This window comes from Glandiceps talaboti, chromosome 9, assembly GCF_964340395.1.
Source record: "Glandiceps talaboti chromosome 9, keGlaTala1.1, whole genome shotgun sequence".
Lineage (NCBI taxonomy): Eukaryota > Metazoa > Hemichordata > Enteropneusta > Spengelidae > Glandiceps > Glandiceps talaboti.
The window spans coordinates 21559926-21580614 of record NC_135557.1 but is presented as its reverse complement, the minus strand read 5'-3'; the positions used below and the strand labels follow the sequence as shown (position 1 = coordinate 21580614).

The following is a 20689-nucleotide window of genomic DNA, read 5'->3' as shown; positions in this document are numbered from 1 at the left end:
CAATGTTTGTCGGTAGATGAATGTACTTAGAATTTAAACTGTGACTTCATAGGTATCAAGTACAAGAAAGTTCATCCTTGTAATTGCCGTCGAATATGATGGGATGTTGGTCTGTTCGATACTAATATGTAAAGGTTGATCGCACAATGTCACACAAGCTCAATAAGCGGACTTCGTTCGTTTGGGAGAGAGGGAGATCTGCTGTCGATGAAATTGCTGAACTTCATTTTCACACTTCTAGCCAAATTAGCACGGAAAAGTGTCACTCCTTCAATGATCACAGCTTTTGAACTTACTACTGAAATTTTAATAAGTTGATAGAAATTTACTTCTAATGTGTACTGGCAGTACTTTAATGTGCTTACCATCATGATTTTACATTACATCGATCTATAGCGGTGTAACCGCTATAGATTTCATCATAGTGTACATCATAATATAAATGTTTGATGTCGCACTTGTGAGCCTTCGTTTAGGGGTAGGAGGTTTTGACTTAAATGAACAATGTTCGTTTGTTGAGCTAACTTGTGCGACATTGTGCGATCGCCCCTAACGTAACGGTTGTGCGATTCACTAGTTTATTTAAACGGAGGATGGTTACAGTGGAATATCATGCAATACCGTAGTTCACTATACTAGTTGCTGTAATGTTGTACAGCTTGGCATGGTGTAAATGGGAAATCCTGTTACAACTGCAACTTCATATGATTGCCTTAAAGGTGATCCTATCTGTATATATTTGACTGAACTACTAAATTTGCTGTTTCAATATTGAGAGATAGGCATGCTGAATTAAATAATGTAATCCAGTCATTTTTCTCTACAATACCATGAAGTAAAGCTGCTGTTGTTATCAAGAGTGCATAAGGTTAATCAGCTTAACATGACCAAATGACAGGACCTTTCAGAATAAGTGACAGTTTGTCACAAAGAAACAGGTATTGGAAATTCTTACTTAATGGTATATGTATGGAAAATCAATCCTATTACCTATCTAGCCGACATATGCACATAAACACCTCTCAGTGGCTATTACCGTCACTTGTCAACCTGTAACTCAAATGATATGAACATGTCGACAACAATAGGTGAGTAATTGCAGGTTTTGCTATATTTTACTGAAAACCGTTCATTTCTTGCATGAGTTATAACATATAAACTTATTCCATTCCGAAGAGAAAGAAGGAGTACCTATTTACATTTCAGCTGTCATGAATTAATACTTAGAACAAATGTTTGTATTTCGCGAATAGTATTGTTCTGATATGACAAATCTAGCTATATTTACATCCCAATATATATAGCGGTGGTTTAATCCACAACCCCCCCCCCCTCCCCCTCCACACGTCGTAATTTGCGGTCTGTCAATCATTTAAATTCTATACACAAATCTAGCTACATTTACATCTCAATATATATAATATTAGTGTAATATCCTGACACCACACAAACCCCTCCGCACGTCATAATTTGAGGCCTGCCAATCATTTAAAATTCTATATACACAAATCTAACTACATTTACACCTCAAATTAAAGCTCCCTTTAACATTAGTTTTTAACAAAAATAATAATAATCTTGATCTTTATATAGCTTTTTCCCACTCTGTACTCAAGCTCCTTACAATTATTACCCTTGGCTCGGATCTCTATCGGTACAGCGGAACTTTATACATCTTCAATACCCTGGGGAGCATACAATCCATTGCAGCCGTTATAAACACATATGATTAAAGCATTCACATTGCAACCTCTATCCTACCAGGTCGCATTTTTATACAGCTGGGTTGACTGAGGCACAATCGTGGTTAAAATCTTACAGAAGGACTTTAGCCACTCAACAAACGGCAGCGATGGGGCTCAAACTTGCAACCTGCAGATTCTAAGCCGGTCACTCGAACATTCGCCCATCATATCTTATTTTCTTTTATTTCATATTATTGCTTACGGTGGTTTTGTTATTGTCATATGTACTTGTTAATAAGCGTTTTTGATTACATACTTGAATGTATACTATTGCAGGAAACTGCTGTAGATCCATCAATTGGTACATGCCGAAGAAAATGGTTAATTTGTTAATTACAGTGATTGCAATAAGCATGTTATCAATGATGTTACTGTGGTTTTGGGGATGGCTTCCTAAGGGGGACTTGCAATCAAGGAATATCATGTAAGTATGTAAATACCTACACCTCACGAGAGAATAATCCACAGTGTAAACCTTTAATGTTTTAATATAAAGTCCTTGTTCATGTATTCAGATTATGCTAACAAAAACTATACATGTTAAATTATCTATTATACAACAAAATCCCACACAAAGAAAATTTGTTTAAATGGAAAATAATGAATAATCCATTCTGTGAGATCTGTAAAAATATTGAAGACAGTAAACATTTTCTTTATGAATGTAAAGCTGTCAAGCAGTTCTGGAGAAAATGTATTAATATAATCAATCAATTGTATAGAATGAACGTAAGACTGCTGTGGAAGCACATTGTGTATGGATACAGGATATATTGTAAGACTTTTGATGTATTTAATTTAATCTTGATGGTGGCGACTTTTGCCGTATATAAAGCGAGAATTTTGGAAAGAAGAGATATTGAACAAATAATAAGAGAAGAAATATTTTATATCAATTATAATAAGAAGAACAAAATGTTGAAAGAGTTTGTTAATGCTTTGTGAGCTACACGATGTATATATTCTTTCAAAGGGATGTAAATAAAAGTTGACTTTTGAAAAAAAAAAAAAAAAAAATACATGTTAAATGACTACTTGTTGTCTGGCCTCACAAGTGAGTAAATTATGAGTACGAGAAAGTACTTGCAAATCGAGCAAGGAAGATCCGCCAGTTTGCCAAGGTAACTAAATTCGAAATGATCCAGCGTTGGCTTATAATATGTGATGTTAGTGACAGCAGTGATAGCGACTGAAATTTGATCCACAGCCTTGTAGCAATAACGACAGCGACATGAATATTTCAAGTTAACTAATTTATATAGGAGAGTTCGTTATGAAATATGATGCGGCTCATTATACCACTGTAACCTGTAAGTCAAGTAGTCAGGTTTGAGTCAGTTATATCTCTGGATCTATACATTAATAGGTATACGATGGTCTCGTCCTTTACTTACTTGATTGGTTGGTTGGTTGGTTGGTTGGTTGGTTGGTTGGTTGGTCGGTTGGTCGGTCGGTTGGTTGGTTGGTTGGTTGGTTGGTTGGTTCTTCGGTTGGTTAGTTGGTTGGTTAGTTGGTTGGTTGGTTGGTTGGTTGGATAGATAGTTGTGTAGATGCTTAGTTGCATTGTGATATATTATCAAAGTTTTTGTATCTATTCGTTCATTGTGTAAATAAGTAATTTGAACAACTCATCACGTATAATCGCTCTCATGATGTTGATTTGTTTCAGATACGTGTTTGACAGGAGTCCTGAAAAAGCCAATGTTGTTGAAATTGACAAGCTGAGAGAGAACAAAGATATGGTGACCACGAATCCTGCTACTAAAGATACGTGTAGGCCGGAGAACAATTTTGTTTTTATCAAAACTTCCAAAACGGGAGGAAGCACTCTGGCTAATATCTTCTTTAGATACGGTGTTAAGAAAAACCTTGTTGCTGCATTAGACGCAGACCATATCTTTGCAATTGATTATAACTCAACAGAAGATATATATAATATTTTAAAATACAATTGTAGTGATTTTCCAGGCTATAATTTTATGGCTAATCATATCCTATATCACCGAAACGCAATGGATAATGTTGTGAACAATGCAAAGTATATAACTATTTTCAGATCACCAGAATCTCACATGAAATCAGTATACTATGCACGATTCAATAAAGAGTTGAAGTCTACAGTTTTTAATACATCTAATCCTTTCTCTGAATACCTAAAGCAAATTGATGCCGAATATTCCAAGGGGTATTCCAACAAGTTTATTTATCCACCTCATTTCAATTCACAAACGTTCAGATTTGGAATACACTACCCAGATAACGAAAGCGTCATCGATGCAAAAATTAAGCGACTTGACAATGAACTTGATTTAGTCTTGTTAACTGACTTCTATGACGAATCACTTCTTTTGCTGAAAAAAATAATGTGCTGGGACTTTGAAGATATTCTTTATCTTCCCTTCAAAGTCCACAAAAAGGAAGAACCGCCAATTACTCTAGAAATGTCGAAAATCATGGGAAGACTGATGCGTCCAGATAGTAAGTTGTATGAACACTTCAACAATACATTGTGGGATAAAGTAAGAAATTATGATGGTGATTTCACAACCGATCTCCTCAAATTTCGTTCAATGAAACAAGATTTAAGTTTAAAATGTGAAATAGCACGGTATTCTGATAACTGTAACTTATTCTATACAGATGATGTACCTATGATACACATGATGTTGGAAAAACAGTCAAAGTGGATATGTTAAGATAGGAATGTATTAATATCTTCTATTAATGGAACAGATGTGGAGGTATTATTGTGTTGCACAGTAAGGATTAGATGTTTAGTTATCACTAAACACTATGAGATGTGACTCGGCAAACAGTACGAATGATTTGACGATGTGGTTTCGGGTAAACCGATATACGTTCAATCACTTCGGGGGCAAAGGTCAAATACACATTTATAACTTTATCAACATTATATGCAGATTTCATACATCAGGTCTATATCTAGGTAGGTAGAAGTATTCGACGATACTGTATTGATAGTTATAGCACGGGTCCATGCCTGCTTAATGTATTTAACGTCTCAAGGTTGGGGAAAAGCGTAAGTTATTTTGTCCGAGGCAACAAAAGTGGTTAAAGAAAATGCAAGACGTGGTTGAAACAATGGTGATGAGAATATGAAATGTGTAACTGTCGTAAATGACCTTCAAGAAGGTTATATTTGCTCCCTATTTACATGTCGATGACTGGTTTAATTGTTTTTAGAAATTTCTTCACAGTAGATGGACATGATTTAAATGAGGCTGACAAATTATTATATATTGATCCTACTGTGGGACACATTATACCAGACACTGTACCAGACTTAACCTTCGATATTCCCCAATTACAAAAGATGAAATTTTAACCAGTATTAATAGTATAAAAATGGTGTCACCAGGTCCAGAAGGTCTACCTGGCGAATTTTTCAAAGCAAGTAAATATTTTCTTCCCCCTTATTTGTATGTTTTATTTAATAAGATTTTTGATAGCGGTATTTTCCCCAGTGATTGGACCAAGGCAGTTATTATTCCATTCTATAAAAAGGTACAATTCACCATAGAATTACGTAGGGATATCTCTTTTGAGAATATTCAGTAAAATGTTCACGTCTGTTTTAAATCGTCGTCTTTCTTTTTGGGCAGAGTTACTCAACAAAATTAAGGAAGCTCAAGCTGGTTTTCGTAGATGCTATTCAACCATTGATAATGTCTTCATTTTGCAATCCATGATCCAGAAATACTTTACTTTGAAGAAAGGAAAGTTCTATTGTTTTTTTGTTGTTGACGTTGCAAAGGCTTTCGAGCGACAAAGGTTGTGGTATAGTTTACGTAAAGGTGGGGTTAATGGTAAATCTTTTAGTATTTCAAAGAGTGTGTATTGTAATGGTAGGTCCTGTGTGAGGACACCAAATGATTGTTCGAGGTACTTTAATTAGTGTCCTTCAAGGATGTATGATAAGTGCTTTTCTTTTCTCCTTTTTCATCAATGAACTTGCAATTGTAGCAAAGAAATCTGGTCACACAGAAGTATTCAACTTACACCCGATTTGGTCGAATTATTTTGTCTACTGTTTACTGAAGATGTTGTCTTGTTTTCAGATAGCATTTGTGGTCTTCAGAGCTTGTTGAATGTTTTGGTGGAAATGTCTTTTGCATGTCGTTAGTATTGTTATATGAATCCATGTGATTGAACTATTTACGACACGTTTTTTTGGTACGTTGTATTGATACTCCTTTATTTTAAGTTTATTTTCATTACCTCGGATGTATAAGCACGCCAGTGTTACCCAAGTCTAAATAAAATTACAATAAATCGGTATACAAAATAATATGATATTTGAAGCTTGCATTCTTTTATATCTCAAGATGAAGTTTAACACGGGGGGGGGGGGGGTAGTATATCCATAGAATTGTATATGAGTTAGTGCCTCCCATATGGGCCACTACTATACAAAGAATCAATAAACATGGGTCGACTATGAAAGTTCACTAATCATACGATCAATCACATGTTAAATATCTTCATGTTTTAGAAATACCCTCACAGCATCAGAATAAAGATACATAACTGGGTGATAGTGACAGAAAGTCCCTTAACAATGGGTTGTTTTTGGATATACATCGGTAGATATTTGGAACTTGAGCCGCATACCGCTCTGAAAATTAGGGGAGTACCCCCCCCCCCCCGATTTAATAGCCTCAAAACCAGTATTTATGCAAACTACATTGATATTCATGCATCAACACACCAATTAATCAGTTCTTGTCATTTATTAGAATTGATGCAGTAATTTTGGTGTTCACAGACACTTAAAGACACAGATACACGTCGTATAGCACAGGGACTACAGAGTCCAGTTAACATGTTATTTATTTCTTTGATTTTTTTCTCTTTTGTTTTGTTATTTATGATTCTGGTTTTCTTCGAGATTAACTGGCTAGTCTCTTCTGGAAAATGTCTGTTCTTCTGGCGACAAAGCAGGTACAGATCAAGTTGATCACTGTCAAGCGTTAAGTCAGACATATTACTAATTTAAAGTAGCCATATATGTGAGGATTGGGTATTTATTTTGGATTTTTAATTCATAAAACAATTTTATCAGGATTTACTACTTGAGAAATGAATGTGAATCAATATTGACCAAGTCTGTATTTGTAACTTAATATATTACAAAGGTGAAAAAAGGTTTCTTATTGTGCAATACAATAACAAACATTTTCAACATTTATTTTGCTTTTGTCATTTAATGAGTTACAAACATGGACTTGTAAGAAAAATGGTATTTCAACATGAATTATTTTAAAAAGATTTCCATGGTATTTACCATAAACCTAGTCACGTGATTTTATTGAAAAAAATATTATATGAAATCTCTCGTCTTGTAATGTCAGTTTTATGACAAAGTGGCAAGATAGAGACTTTATCATGAACTTCTGAAAACAGAACAAACATTTTTGGTCGCCATATTTGTTTTTGCGCTAATCGATGAATTGTGTATCAGCCCTGTCATCCTGGAGAATATTCTGTATTCTTTCAATCACACAACCTGAGGGCGCCATACCATGTTAAATGCAACTGCTTCCCTTTCTCGTTACCTGATCAATGGAAATTTATAATTAACTTGTGCACTTTTTAGCCATGGCTATTGTACTGCTTTTTATCACCATTTTCTTTGGAGTTCGGCAAAATCAAGATAACTGATAATTTAAGACACCTGTTCACATTTCAGTGTGTTGACGAGCTTGTGATTTCCAGAGCAGTATATTGAAATCTATAGATATCCCAACTTTACATAGATCATTTCTGTTTGGGCATGTTTTAATATAGTAGAGTCTTCTGTCAGTAATTGGAATGTAATGGATGTAAAATGTGTAAGTATTCCGAGGAAGCATAATACAGGGCTTAGGATTCCATATAGTTGTAAATAAAATTGTCCAACAATTGTTTATATAGTATGAATGTGTGCTTCGTACACCTTAATACAAGTTTTTAAGTGAACTATTCAAAATCTCACTAACTCTGTTCTACAGTTAACTATTCAAAAAAAAATAAAAAAAAAAAAAAATATATATATATATATATATATATATATATATATATATATATATATATATATATATATATATATAACTCGGTGAGTATCAATCTGCTAAGACAGTGCTCTATACCGCAGTGGCAGAGCGCAATAGTTTTGATAGTTCTGGAACTCTTTCTTGGTTGTAACTCGGAGTTTCACGATAGTGCGATCAGCAGTTGTCTGATGATCGCACTGTGCGTGAAACTCCGAGTTACAACTAAGAAAGAGTTCAAGAACTATCAAAACTATATATATATATATAATGATAAGGATATATGGACCAATTCACGCTTTACAACGATTTAATAAAAGATAAGCCTGTAATGCGCATCAGTAGCACTTTAAAATCTGGTCTTTGTGTGTATGTTATTATATACATTGTGCAGACTTTAGAATGATTGGCAGACCTCAACTTACGATTTCAATCGTATACATATCATATAGGATGAAAAGCTGAGAGTGAGTGAGTGAGTGAGTGAGTGAGTGAGTGAGTGAGTGAGTGAGTGAGTGAGTGAGTGAGTGAGTGAATGGATGGATGGATGGATGGATGGATGAATGCATGCATGCATGCATGCATGCATGCATGAATGAATGAATGAATGAATGAATGAATGAATGAATGAATGAATGAATGAATGAAATTGAAAATAATATTTAAAATCTTAAAATCAAATATGCAACTGATTTAAAACTGGAGTGATGTGTATACTGACATTTGAATGATTTACAATTCTAGTGTTTTGAAAGACTACATAACAGAGAGTTAAATATTACTCAATGTCAGATATTACTAACCTTTGGTTTCATTGTCAGAATAACATCAGTCGAAATTAATCAAAACATCGTTTGTATCAAATTTTTAATTTAATAAATGAACCAGACATGACAACTACTGTCTCAAATTGGTGAGATAGTTTGCACTATTTCAAATGATGGTTTAACATGTTGGCAACTGAAAGTGAAAATTATGCAAAATGAAAATAACACGCGATGAATTAAGAACTGTCAATACCTGTAACGTCTGGCACGATTACAACTAATATACCATAATGTTCTTAAGTTTCTTTGTGATAAACTGTCACTTATGCTTAAAGGTCCACACGCTGGTTGGTTTATATACATGTAAACACTCATTCCTCCCTTTATGCATATTATAAGATGGGAAGCAACCACTGACTCTCAGTCTGTCAGGCAAACTGATACTATAATGATATTGATTTGTATAATTCCCACAAACATGTGACACCTAGTGTACTTTAATATCCTACGGGTTTTTTTATAGTATAATCAGTCCTTTTTGATATTTTGGAATGTTTATTGGGTACAGCACCATTGTGTGTAGTAATGAGAAATTTCAAAGGTAGCCTTATCTTCAATTTATTATATATGAATATTCAAAATTACACTTTAATATATATTGATGCATACATGTTGCACCAAAGGTTAATGAAAGGTGATGCGAATATTCTGATCAGGTGATGGATGTTCTACACTTTGCAATTGCTGATTGTTTGGAGTATCTACCATTTTTCCCACTTCTTATGTAACACACACTCTAACAAATACTAATAGGCTTTGATTTCTACTTGCCTACTACACAACGCATGAAAAAGTGGCATGACAAACAGAAAATAATAATCCCTTCACTGCAATACGAATAATGTAGTTTAGGTAAAACAAAACAAAAAACAACCCCCCCCCCCACAAAAATACGTTGTTGAAACAGGGAGGCCATTGATACATTGATGCATAGACCCTACACCAAAGTTGAAGGGTCTGTGATTGAAGCAACGGTGTATCACCATATATCAGCGATTACCTCTCCTACTTCTCTGTTCCCCAACACTTATACTCCTCTGGTCACATCATTCATCATAGAACACTCACAGTTATTGAAAAGGGATTAAAACCCCAGATGTGCGAAATACCACTGCTGGCATTGTAATATAATATTTTGATCTTTACTCGTCATTCAGTAACTTTATTTTGACACTCAAAATCAAATTTTTTCTAACCATGGTGATTTTAATTTTCCTCCCTTTCCTCATTATACATAATCAGTATCCGAATGCATGTTTATTTGGTGTGATAATCTCCAGTAAGATAATATGGTAGGTAAGCTGTTATTAAAACTCATCCCTTGGTGGTAACTATAAGTTGAAATATCACGTTTTCTTTTAGATTAAGTGAATTGAATAGCACGGAAAGATTTGGCAGAGGTAGAAAGACACGAACAACCCCCCCCCCCCCCAAAAAAAAAAAATGTCACCGAAATTAAAAAAAAGAAAAGAAGAGAAAACCCCAAATCAAATCATATCATAAATAATCTGTTAACTGGCCCCTGTGGTATCTGTGTCTGTAAGTGTCTGTGAACACAAACATTACTGTATCAATTTTGATGTTGGAAATGGCAAGAACTGAAGAACTGAGTAACTTTTGATAATCCTATAATGAGTGTCATTTGCACACATACTCACTTTGAGGTTATCGAATCGGATAGGGAGGGGGGTTACTTCCCTAATTTTCAGAGGGGTGTGAGGCTCAAGTTCAAAACATCTACTAAATTGTATATCCAGAAACAAACCCACTGCCAGGGATTGCTAGTCACGATCATTGGGTCAGTTATCTTTATTCTGATGTTGTGAAGTTATTTCTAAAGTATGGAGACATTTTCTATCTAATTGACCTTAGAATGAGGGAATTTTCAATGTGCATTTCTTTGTAGCATAGTGGCCCATTTGGGAGGCACTTCACCATATACTTTCCTATGGATCTACCCCTAACCCCCCCCCCCCCCACACACACACACACACACATTCAACTGTATCTTAGAATCACATGAATGAAAAGTTTAAATCTCACAATTATTTGGTAGACCGGTTTATTGTAATTTAATTAAAAATTAGTCGGGACAGTACCACTGGAGAATTATACATCCGAGATAATGAAAATAAATTGAAAACAAATGCACAATAACACCAAATACACAGTCGCAGAGGAATAACAATACAACAGAGCAAAGAAACGTGCTTTAAATATTTGAATCATTGGAATTAATATAACAAATACTATTTACATGCAAAAGATACCAAAATGTAATAAATAAAGGAAGACAATTAAAACTGCACCATCTGTAAACGGGGTATCATCTTGTTCGGATCAGACAACTTTCAATAAGTTTACTGAAGCTTATTGTAGTACCAATAATTAGACATTGTACATGCTGAAAAGGGGTAATTAGATTTCTCCGGAAATAATACAGCTACAGTTTTATTGAATTAGAAAACATCCCAAGATAAAGCTTCCGCTTAGTCAAAAAAACACTACGTTTTATCGACAAATATGTTATATTTCATGAAATATTCAAAAGCAATTATACCCTTCTTGAATGATAGTTATACATCTCATCTTCTTTTCTCCATTGTTTCAACCGTGTCCTACATTTTCGTAACTACTGTCTTTGCCAAAGACAAAAAATAACACACGTTTTTCCCAACCTTGTCGTAAATACAGGCACTGACCCGTACTATAACTATCAGGTATTTGAATCCCATTGAGTGCAGTGTATATATTAAAGTGATATCTATGAAAAACAACAAATTTCATGTTATGTACCAATTTAGAATTCTAGACTAGCCGGGATGAGACGCAATTCATATACAATATACAATAATACAATAATACCTCCAAATCTGCTCCATTTATAGAAGGGAGCTTAATACATTCCTATCGTATTAACATATCCACTTTGACTGTTTTTCCAACATCAGATGTACCATAGGTACATCATCTGTATAGAATAATTTACAGTCATCAGAATGCTGTGCTAATTCACATTTTTTACTTAAATCGTGTTTCATAGAACGAAATTTGAGGAGATCGGCTGTGAAATCACCATCATAATTTCTTACTTTATCCCAAAATGTATTGTTGAAGTGTTCATACAACTTACTATCTGGAATGAGAAATCTTTTCATGAGTTTCGACATTTCCGGTGTAATTGGCGGCTGGTAGATTTTGTGGACTTTGAAGGGCTGATAAAGAATATCTTCAAAGTCCCAGCACATCATCTTTTTCAATAGAATAAGTGATTCGTCATAGTAGTCCGTCAACAAGACTAAGTCAAGTTCATTGTCAAGTTGCTTAATTTTTGCATCAATGACACTCTCATTATCCGGTGTTTGTATCCCAAATACTGCAACTTGCTTATTGAACTTAGGTACATACACAATGCCTGTATTGTTTGGATATAGGGCATCTACATACTTCAGGTGTTCATAGAAACGGTTAGATGAATTCATGTATATAGATTGAAAATTGCCATCGATTCGTGAATAGTAGACTGATTTCAAATGAGACTCAGCAGATCGAAAAATAGTTATATATTTCGCGTTTTTTACAATATCATCCATTGCCTTGCGGTGGTAACGGATATGGTTGGCAATATAATTATAGCCTGGAAAATCACTGCAATTATATTGTAAAATATTATATTTATCTGGTGTTGTGTAATTGTAAAGAATTGCAAAGATATGGTCTGCGTCTAACGCAGCAATAAGGTTTTTCTTTAAACCGTATCTAAACAAAATATTAGCGAGAGTGCTTCCTCCTGTTTTTGTAGTTTTTATAAAAACAAAATTGTTCTCCGGCGTACACGTATCTTTAATACCAGGATTCGTGGTCAACATATCTTGGTTCTCTCTCAGCTTGTCAATTTCAACAGCATTGTCTTTTTCAGGACTCCTGTCAAACACGTATCTGAAACAAATCAACATCATGAGAGCGATTATAAGTGATGAATTGTTCAAATTACTTTTTTACACAATGAACGAAGATATACAAAAAGCATTGACAATATATCGCAAGGCAACTAAGCATTTGGACGACATATATCCATTCAACCAACCAACCAACCAACCAACCAACCAACCAACCGACCGACCGACCGACCGACCGACCTACAGGTCAACCAACCAACCAACCAACCAACCAATCAAGTAAAGGACGACCATCGTATACCTCTTAATGTATAGATCCAGAGATATAACTGACTAAAACCTGACTACTTGACTTACAGGTTATGGAGATATCACGTCTTATTTCATAGCGAAATCTCAAATTTCAATTAGTTCTCTTGAATTATTCACATCACTGTCATTATTGCTACAAGACTATGGATCAAATTTCATTCGATATCACTGCTGTCAATAACGTCACATATTATAAGCCAATGGTAGTTTTGAATTTAGTTGCCTTGGCAAACTGGCGAGAAACTAATCATTTTAATAATTTCCTTTCTGTCTTCCATACTCGATTTGCGATGATGTTCTCGTACTTTCACAATAATTCACTCACTTGTGAGGCCAGACAACAACTAGTTGTTGTTGTTTTCTCGTCAAAATAAGATGTTTAGTTTTGTTAACATATTCTGAATATATGAACAAGGTCTTTATATCAAAACAACAAAGGATTTAACTGTGGGTTATTCTATCGTGAGGTGATACTGAGACCTCTAGCTTACATACTTACAATGGATACTTCTTTTTGGTTGATGGCAAGTCGTTACTAGGAAGCCATCCCCCAAACCAAAGTAACACCATTGATAACATGAGAATTGCAATCAATGTAATTAACCAATTAACCATTTTCTTCGGTATGTACCAATTGATGGATCTGCAGCAGTTTCCTGTAATGGAATACAGTCAATCATGTGACCAAAGACCCTTATCAACAAGTATACGTGACAATAACAAACCCCACAAAAATGCCCAACGGAAAATAAAAATTAATATATAAGAAAAAAAAACTACATGGGAATGTATGAGTCGTGATGGGCGAATGGTTAGAGTGGCCGATTTGGAATCTACAGGTTGCAGGTTGAGGAGTCATGATGGGCGAATGGTTAGAATGGCTTTCTTTGAAACTACAGGTCGCAGATTCGAGCACAATCGCTGTCGTTTGTTTCTGAGTGGCTAACGTCCTCGGGCTTGATTTGAACCACGACTGTGCCTCAGTCAACCCAGCTGTATAATTGGGGACCTGGTAGGATAGAGATGACAATGTGAATGTGCTTTAATCCTATACACTTATAAGGAATGCAATGGATTGTATGCTCCACATATATCCCTGAAATCAAGTTTGGACAACATCGCATGATGGTTGCACGGTTTAGGTGTTCAGCACATTAGCTTCAAATTGAATTGGGGATGATGAAGACCGTGATGATAGGATTTGTACTCTGTGTGACCTTCATGAGCTCGAGGATGAATTTCATTTCCTACTAAAATGTACATATTTTAATCAATATAGAAATAAGTACATTCCACATTACTTTTACTCTCTTCCATCCTATACAAAGTTGATAAAAATCATGCATTCTGAAGACAGTGATACAATCCAAATACTCGCTGTTTTTCTTTACCATACATTATTTTTGAGAAAAGAAGTAAATGATATTTTCTGTGATTCTGACGTTTTATCTGAATATGTGTGAATTTTCTTTGCATTTTGGGCCGATGGCCATTAAGTACAATAAAGTGACCATGCATATGTATGTAATATGTATGTATGTATGTATGTATGTATGTATGTATGTATGTATGTATATATATATATATATATATATATATATATATATATATATATATATATATATATATATATATATATATATATATATATATATATATATATATATATATATATATATATATATATTCCTCAGGGCAATGAGGAAATATAAAGGTGAAGGACCGTTATGCCGATATAAATCCGTCCCAGGGGTAATAATTGCAAAGCGCTTTGAGTACAGAGTGGGAAAGCGTTATATAAACACCAACATCATTATTATTATTGTTAAAAACTTATTCTAAAAAGGGAAATGTTAAATTGAGAAGTAAAAGTAGCTAGGTTTGCCAATATAGATTTTTAAATAATTGGCAGACCTCAAAGTACGACGTTATGTGCGTGTCTGTGTGTTTGTGTGTGTGTGTGTGGGGGGGGGGGGGTTGTCAAGATTACGCTAATGCTATATATATTGAGATTGAATTGTTGTTAAAAGTTATGCCAGTGGTACACATCAGTCAAACCTGATCTTCAAATGCCTATTATGGAAAGCTATCACAATATGGCATATTGTCATTTTGAAACTACTATCGTATTTCATCAAAGCAAAACAAAATTCTATGACTAAATTTCCTGGGGTTTTTCGGCAGTTTTCCAGGGGTATTGATTTTGGTCATTTTCCAAGGCTGTTGACAACCAAAGTTTATTTTCTTGAATGACATCTAATTGTCTAATTGGACGAGACGAATTAACAAGGGTTCCCACAATATGAAACAGAACATTTTAAGGACAATCGACACTATGTAAGACGTTGGTTTCAAAACTACGTTTGCACGCTAAGATTAACGGGGAAACCTCTGTCCTACAAGCTAAGGGACCGGTCAGTTTCTCCAGCCCGGGGGGGGGGAGGGTAAGTGGATTCTCATATCAGGCCGACAAAAAGTCACTGATCCCCCCCCCCTATCTGTAAAACCAAAAACAGGCTGACCCCCCCCCCCCCGCCATCACTTAATTCCAAAACATGATCACCTCCCCCTATATTATATTCACATGACAGCTATTTTTTGATCGTGACTCAGTGTGGACTGCTTGGCTGTCGTGTATCTACTTTATAAGATCCCGGGTTAGCACTATTATAATTATAATTATTGACTACACAGGGTAAATATATTCCAAAAGGAGTTTAATAGCATCTTGACAGTGAACGGTATGGGAAAGCTTTGAGCAGGGAATATGTATATCTCTTATTGGGGTCCTAGGGGGGTCTCCCCCTTGAAGCCCTGGAAGATTTTTACTCTTTAAGCCAATATTTAGGCTATTCAGACCCTTTCAAGCAATAACTCAATCCATGCTTTACAAGACAGCACCATCACGTATCAGAAACTATTCTTTATAACTTACAGAGGGTTGAAATATGTTCTTAAAAGTTAAATCGCATCTTTATATACATGTAGAGGTCAGCACGTCTAATGGTAGTATCATTGGTAGGGGGGATTTGGAGTTTAAGGCAATTTTAGACTACCTTGGCAAACATTTCACATCTTCAAAAGACAATATCATATGATTGTTGGTTGAATGCATGAGTGACCTCTGGGGTGAGAGAGTCCTTGCGTTTCCCCCTGGCAGATCTGCAGTTTTTGCTTCTATTATAAGGCAATGTTTAGGTTATTCATAGCCTTTGAGGTAATATTTCCAAGCTTCGAACAGCTAACGTAAATGTAAGTTTTAAATGACTTTCCCATGTCATATAAAAATGACCACGTAACATTGGTATAGGGGCATTAATATTGCATGTATAGTAAAGTCACCGGCATGCATCATGTTACCGAACTTTAGGTGGTCATACCTAGTGTATAATAGAAACTGGAATCTGATGAGATGATTTTATAAACTATCTATGAAGATTACCATTACGAAACCTTCAAGTTCACTTTTGTCCCAAAGTGCAATATAAGTGAAGCACTGATTGTGAAACAGCCAAGCATTTACACGACATGTTCTGTAACTAGTGTGGTAGCTAGGTATTACATGTATATGTATATGTATAGTTATGTTTGAACTGATAAGTAATATTAAAGAATTCATGTAAGAAACAGGGATAAGAACAAATATTTACATGTACCACATTTCAGACAAGGCTATATGCCATTGTAGAAAAGGGATTTTTTTCTTCCATCACAATCCAGAACACAAGGACACCCCCCCCCCATCCACAATTTTTTTAAAAAACAGCATGACCACCCTACTGCCAATTTCAAAAACAGGGTGACACCCCCCCCCCCCTTACAAATCCACCCCCATGCCGAAGTAACTGACCGGTCACTAAGTAGTCGTTTCGTCAAGCTGGTGCATTGATCGTGTAAGCTTTCCAAACATATCCAGAAAAACAAATTACAAACTAAAGGTTGTCCTCGTTATTGTACGGTTTGATGTGACTAGATTTAGAAGTCACCTAAAATAATTTTTTTCATAATTCAACTGCACTTCCCATGCGTGATTTTGTAATATGTCGACTCGTGTGCCGAACTTGTAACAATTTCTAATCGTGGTTGGTGATGCTTCGATACTCACTACAATATTATGATAATCTTGCTAATAGACCTACTCTTACTCCGGGACTATTACAGTATTATGTCGCTGAAATGACGACTGAAGTAGCAATGCGCAATCGCGAAAGATCGAAACAAATATTGCGGTGCCCATTCAACTACGCATAGGCACGTACGGTCTGTGTGGCAAAGTGGCTCATGCAACGATTGTATGACTGTCTGGGTTTAATCACAGACTTGTCTGACTGTAGTTTAATCAGCGTGAATTTTGATTCACCACCAGTACCGTGGCGAAAGACTTTGAAAGTATTTTCGCCATTTCATATTTAAGAGACTCAGTGTAGTGAATCATATGAATGGGTGGCTCAAACACTGACATGTCGAGCGTCACGATCATTTTCCAGGGGTAGGGCGCATTATCCAGGGTTTTCCAGGGTTTTGCAGGCAGGGTTTGAAATTCCAGGGGTTTCCAGGTTTTTCCAGGACCGTGCGAACTATTTACAATTGTCGTGTGGGGTATTCTTACTTGATGCTTTCATTTAAGTGTAATGGTTTATTTAATAGTGATCAAGAAGCTTTACTAGGAGCTCGAGATTGTGTTACATTTGGTATTTTTGTTTTGTATTTAAGTCCCGAACGGATGAAGTCAGAGTGGGGGGGGGGGGGGTGCTTGCTACTACGTTGGATTCAGTGTCGAGTCCCCATCCGTCCATACACCAGTCTGTGTCCACATGTATCACAAACATTCAATAACCAATGCCAAAGAAACTTTCAACCAATGTCAGATGCTATGGTCAATACATGCATGTCACTTCGTTTCGAAACATTCGCGATAAGGGTTAAATGGCGGTCAATTTTGTCGTAAAAATAAATTTTGTCCATTAACACTGGAAGCCTTAATACAGATAGTACCTTCCATTTATGGTTTCATACCTATGCTATCAATATCAAGCTTTCTATTGATATCTCGATCTTTGACATTGGCCTTCATCTTCAAGGTGAAATAGTATAAACTGTGGTAATACTTCATAGTTCATATCCTGACCGTCAGTCAGTCAACTTAACTGAAGTGTCGCTGTCATTTCAAAAGCTCTCATGTTTGGATAAATTTGCCATAAATGCTTAGATTTACTAGCGCAAATATAACATTGCATTTGGATGAAATTGAAACGAAAAGAAACTTTCAGTGTTGAGAATGAAAATTAGACACTTGAAAATTTCGCAACAACCATTTATATTGTAAGTTGTAAGTGGTCTATATACTTGATGATAAGAGTTTAATATTCTTCAAGGAATAGAACAATTTTTACTTGTCGTCATAGTAATATCTAATGCGCTGACCCGGGTTTGAAAATTAGCCCTTAAAGATAATTCAATATCAAATATACATTATTTAAAATGCAACTGGAAACTGGAGTGATAAGTATATTGACTTATGAACGAGTTTCAATTCTTGCAGCAATGATTCTGCATACGTTGAATGCGGTTAATTAATTGGTTTGGAATAGTATGGAAGAGGTGCATGGTTGAATGTTTATTTGGTGTGATAATCTCCCAGAATATAAGCAATAAAACAGATTTTGATGTAACTGGTCCTCGGCAATGATAAGATTAGTTGCGTTTGTATTTTCATTTTAGACATAAGAGAGAATTACAAAAAAACAACAAAGGCATGTATCAAATCATCTACGTTGGGGATCTGAATTTTCGAACAAAAAAAGTGGATTACGGCGTAAATCGAAAACAGCTGAACGGCAGATCTGACCATATTGAAATATCACTGTCAATTCTAAATTTGATAAATAAACCTTACCTATCTTTAAAAGGTTCATATTGAACTATTGTCTCAGATTTGTGAGATAATGCGTACCTGTTTCAATCGATCGATCAATCAATCAATCAATCAATCAATCAATCAATCTATCATTTCTTGGATTTATCGAGTTGACGACGAACGAAGTTCAAGTGGTATACTCTTCCATAAAATGTATGACTTTGTATTACAACGGGGTGCATGAAGGAGACTTCTGTTATTTGAGCGAAGTGAACGAGTTGAGGGGTTACGCTTAATCTAGTTTACTGTAAATCAAAGTTTGCAAAGTCCAAGTTTGCACTATCTATTTGATTTGATAAAATGGCATACGTTGGCAGCAGAAAGCAAGGAAGTAAGCAAAATGAAAATAACACGCTGTTATTAAAACTAGTGATGATAACAACAACAACAGCAGCAGCAACAGCAACAACAACAACAACAACAACAACAACAACAATACAGCAGCAATGGTAGTAACTTTGTACCATCGTTAACTTATTTACAGTAAATGAGCAGCTACATTATTCGGAAAAAATGACAACATGAAAACAGTTACTCCTTCTTTCTCTTCGCAATGGAAATAGTTTATATGTTATAACTCATGCCACAAATGAACGTTTTTCAGTACAATATAGCAAAACCTGCTATTACTCACCCATTGTTGTCGACATGTTCATACCATTTGAGTTACAGGTTGGCAAATGACGGTAGTAGCCACTGAGAGATGCGTTGTACATAGATGCATGCCTGCTAGGTAATCAGATTGATTTTCCATATATTTACAGCTAATCAAGCATTACCGATACCTGTAACAGCTGGTGTGATTACAATTAATACACCATAATCTTCTTATGTTGCTTTGTGACAAACTGCCATTTAATCTGAAAGATCCAGTTATAGATCAGCAATATGTACCCACTCATCGAGCGCATTATAAAATAGGAACCAATTACGGTGACATTTCTGTGTATGATACCCCACAAACACAAATACATTTGTTGTAGTTATGATCCTACATATATTTTCAATTTTCCTGTAAAGTGTTTATGTTGCTAGGTTTATCAATCTTTTTTTCTAGCTCCGCTGTCAGCGACAGCTGAGTGCAGCTTAAGAATTAGGTTGATTCTTCAGCGGTGTCTGTTGTCCGCCCGTCAACCTTTCCTTATTTTCATTTTCTTCCCCAAAACGAGTCAGAATACTTTGATATTTGGCATGCATGTTTCTGGGGAGAGGGGCGGGAGCTGGAGGTTATTCAGATTTGTTCATTCAGAATTTATCTGTGCCAATTTTAATTTGTCATGATTTTTTTGTCAAAAAATTTCAATGTCTTTTCAAATATTATTTTTCAGATTGATTTGATATCTGGCATGTGCACGGGGTAGCTTTATTACTCAGATTTTTTAATTTCAAGTCAGTACATGTCCTTTTCTATATTTTGTGATTTTATTTTGTATTTTTTGAAAAGAATTAAAAATATGTAAACGAGCATTGTGACCGACGCCATATTGGAAATCAGTCCAATAGAGTGAAGAATACAGCCACTTTTCAAAAGACATCATCGACAGCAGAAGCAATGTAATATACTACAGAATTCTTTGTATCGTGCCCCCTAAACGACTAGTGACCAGCATAAATCCAAATTCAGTACCCCTTCTTCCAGGGATGCCTTCTACAGAACGGTGAATTCCAGGAAACAAGATGGAGTGCAGATTGAATGTTGTGAGGTCTTGATGAACGAAATATTTTCGAAACGATAAAAGAAGACTTGAATGATAATGACTTAGGTTAGACAGTGTTCGTAATATCCTAGATTATCTAGAAATCGACTTTAATATCGATTAGACCTCGAAAATTGGCACGGGCAGTCCATATGTGTCCCGGGCAGTAATATATGTTGTATCCTGCAATTAGTGCAATGTCTAGTAACAAAACTAGAAAATCTAAGACTGGAAAAGCAGAA

The 20689-nt window shown here is 35.4% G+C and overlaps 2 protein-coding genes across 2 annotated transcripts; one reads left to right on the top strand and one right to left on the bottom strand.

Annotated features, from left to right (window-relative positions):
• The first annotated feature begins 1072 nt into the window (after positions 1–1072).
• LOC144439955 (galactosylceramide sulfotransferase-like) lies at positions 1073–4441 on the top strand. The gene is made up of 3 exons (XM_078129188.1): positions 1073–1088; positions 2022–2169; positions 3415–4441. The coding sequence occupies exons 1-3, from the start codon at positions 1073–1075 to the stop codon at positions 4439–4441; spliced, it is 1191 nt and encodes a 396-aa protein (XP_077985314.1).
• Positions 4442–10932: 6491 nt separating this feature from the next.
• LOC144440365 (galactosylceramide sulfotransferase-like) lies at positions 10933–19400 on the bottom strand. The gene is made up of 3 exons (XM_078129734.1): positions 19385–19400; positions 13333–13489; positions 10933–12561 (listed from the first exon to the last, which is right to left on the bottom strand). The coding sequence occupies exons 1-3, from the start codon at positions 19398–19400 to the stop codon at positions 11538–11540; spliced, it is 1197 nt and encodes a 398-aa protein (XP_077985860.1). The 3' UTR covers positions 10933–11537.
• Positions 19401–20689: the final 1289 nt, after the last annotated feature.

Excerpts from the sequence above, each read along its gene's own strand:
- LOC144440365 (XM_078129734.1), bottom strand. Across the intron at positions 12,562-13,332 it reads ACCAAAAAGAAGTATCCATT|ATACGTGTTTGACAGGAGTC; the intron begins GTAAGTATGTAA and ends GATTTGTTTCAG.
- LOC144439955 (XM_078129188.1), top strand. Across the intron at positions 2,170-3,414 it reads TTGCAATCAAGGAATATCAT|ATACGTGTTTGACAGGAGTC; the intron begins GTAAGTATGTAA and ends GATTTGTTTCAG.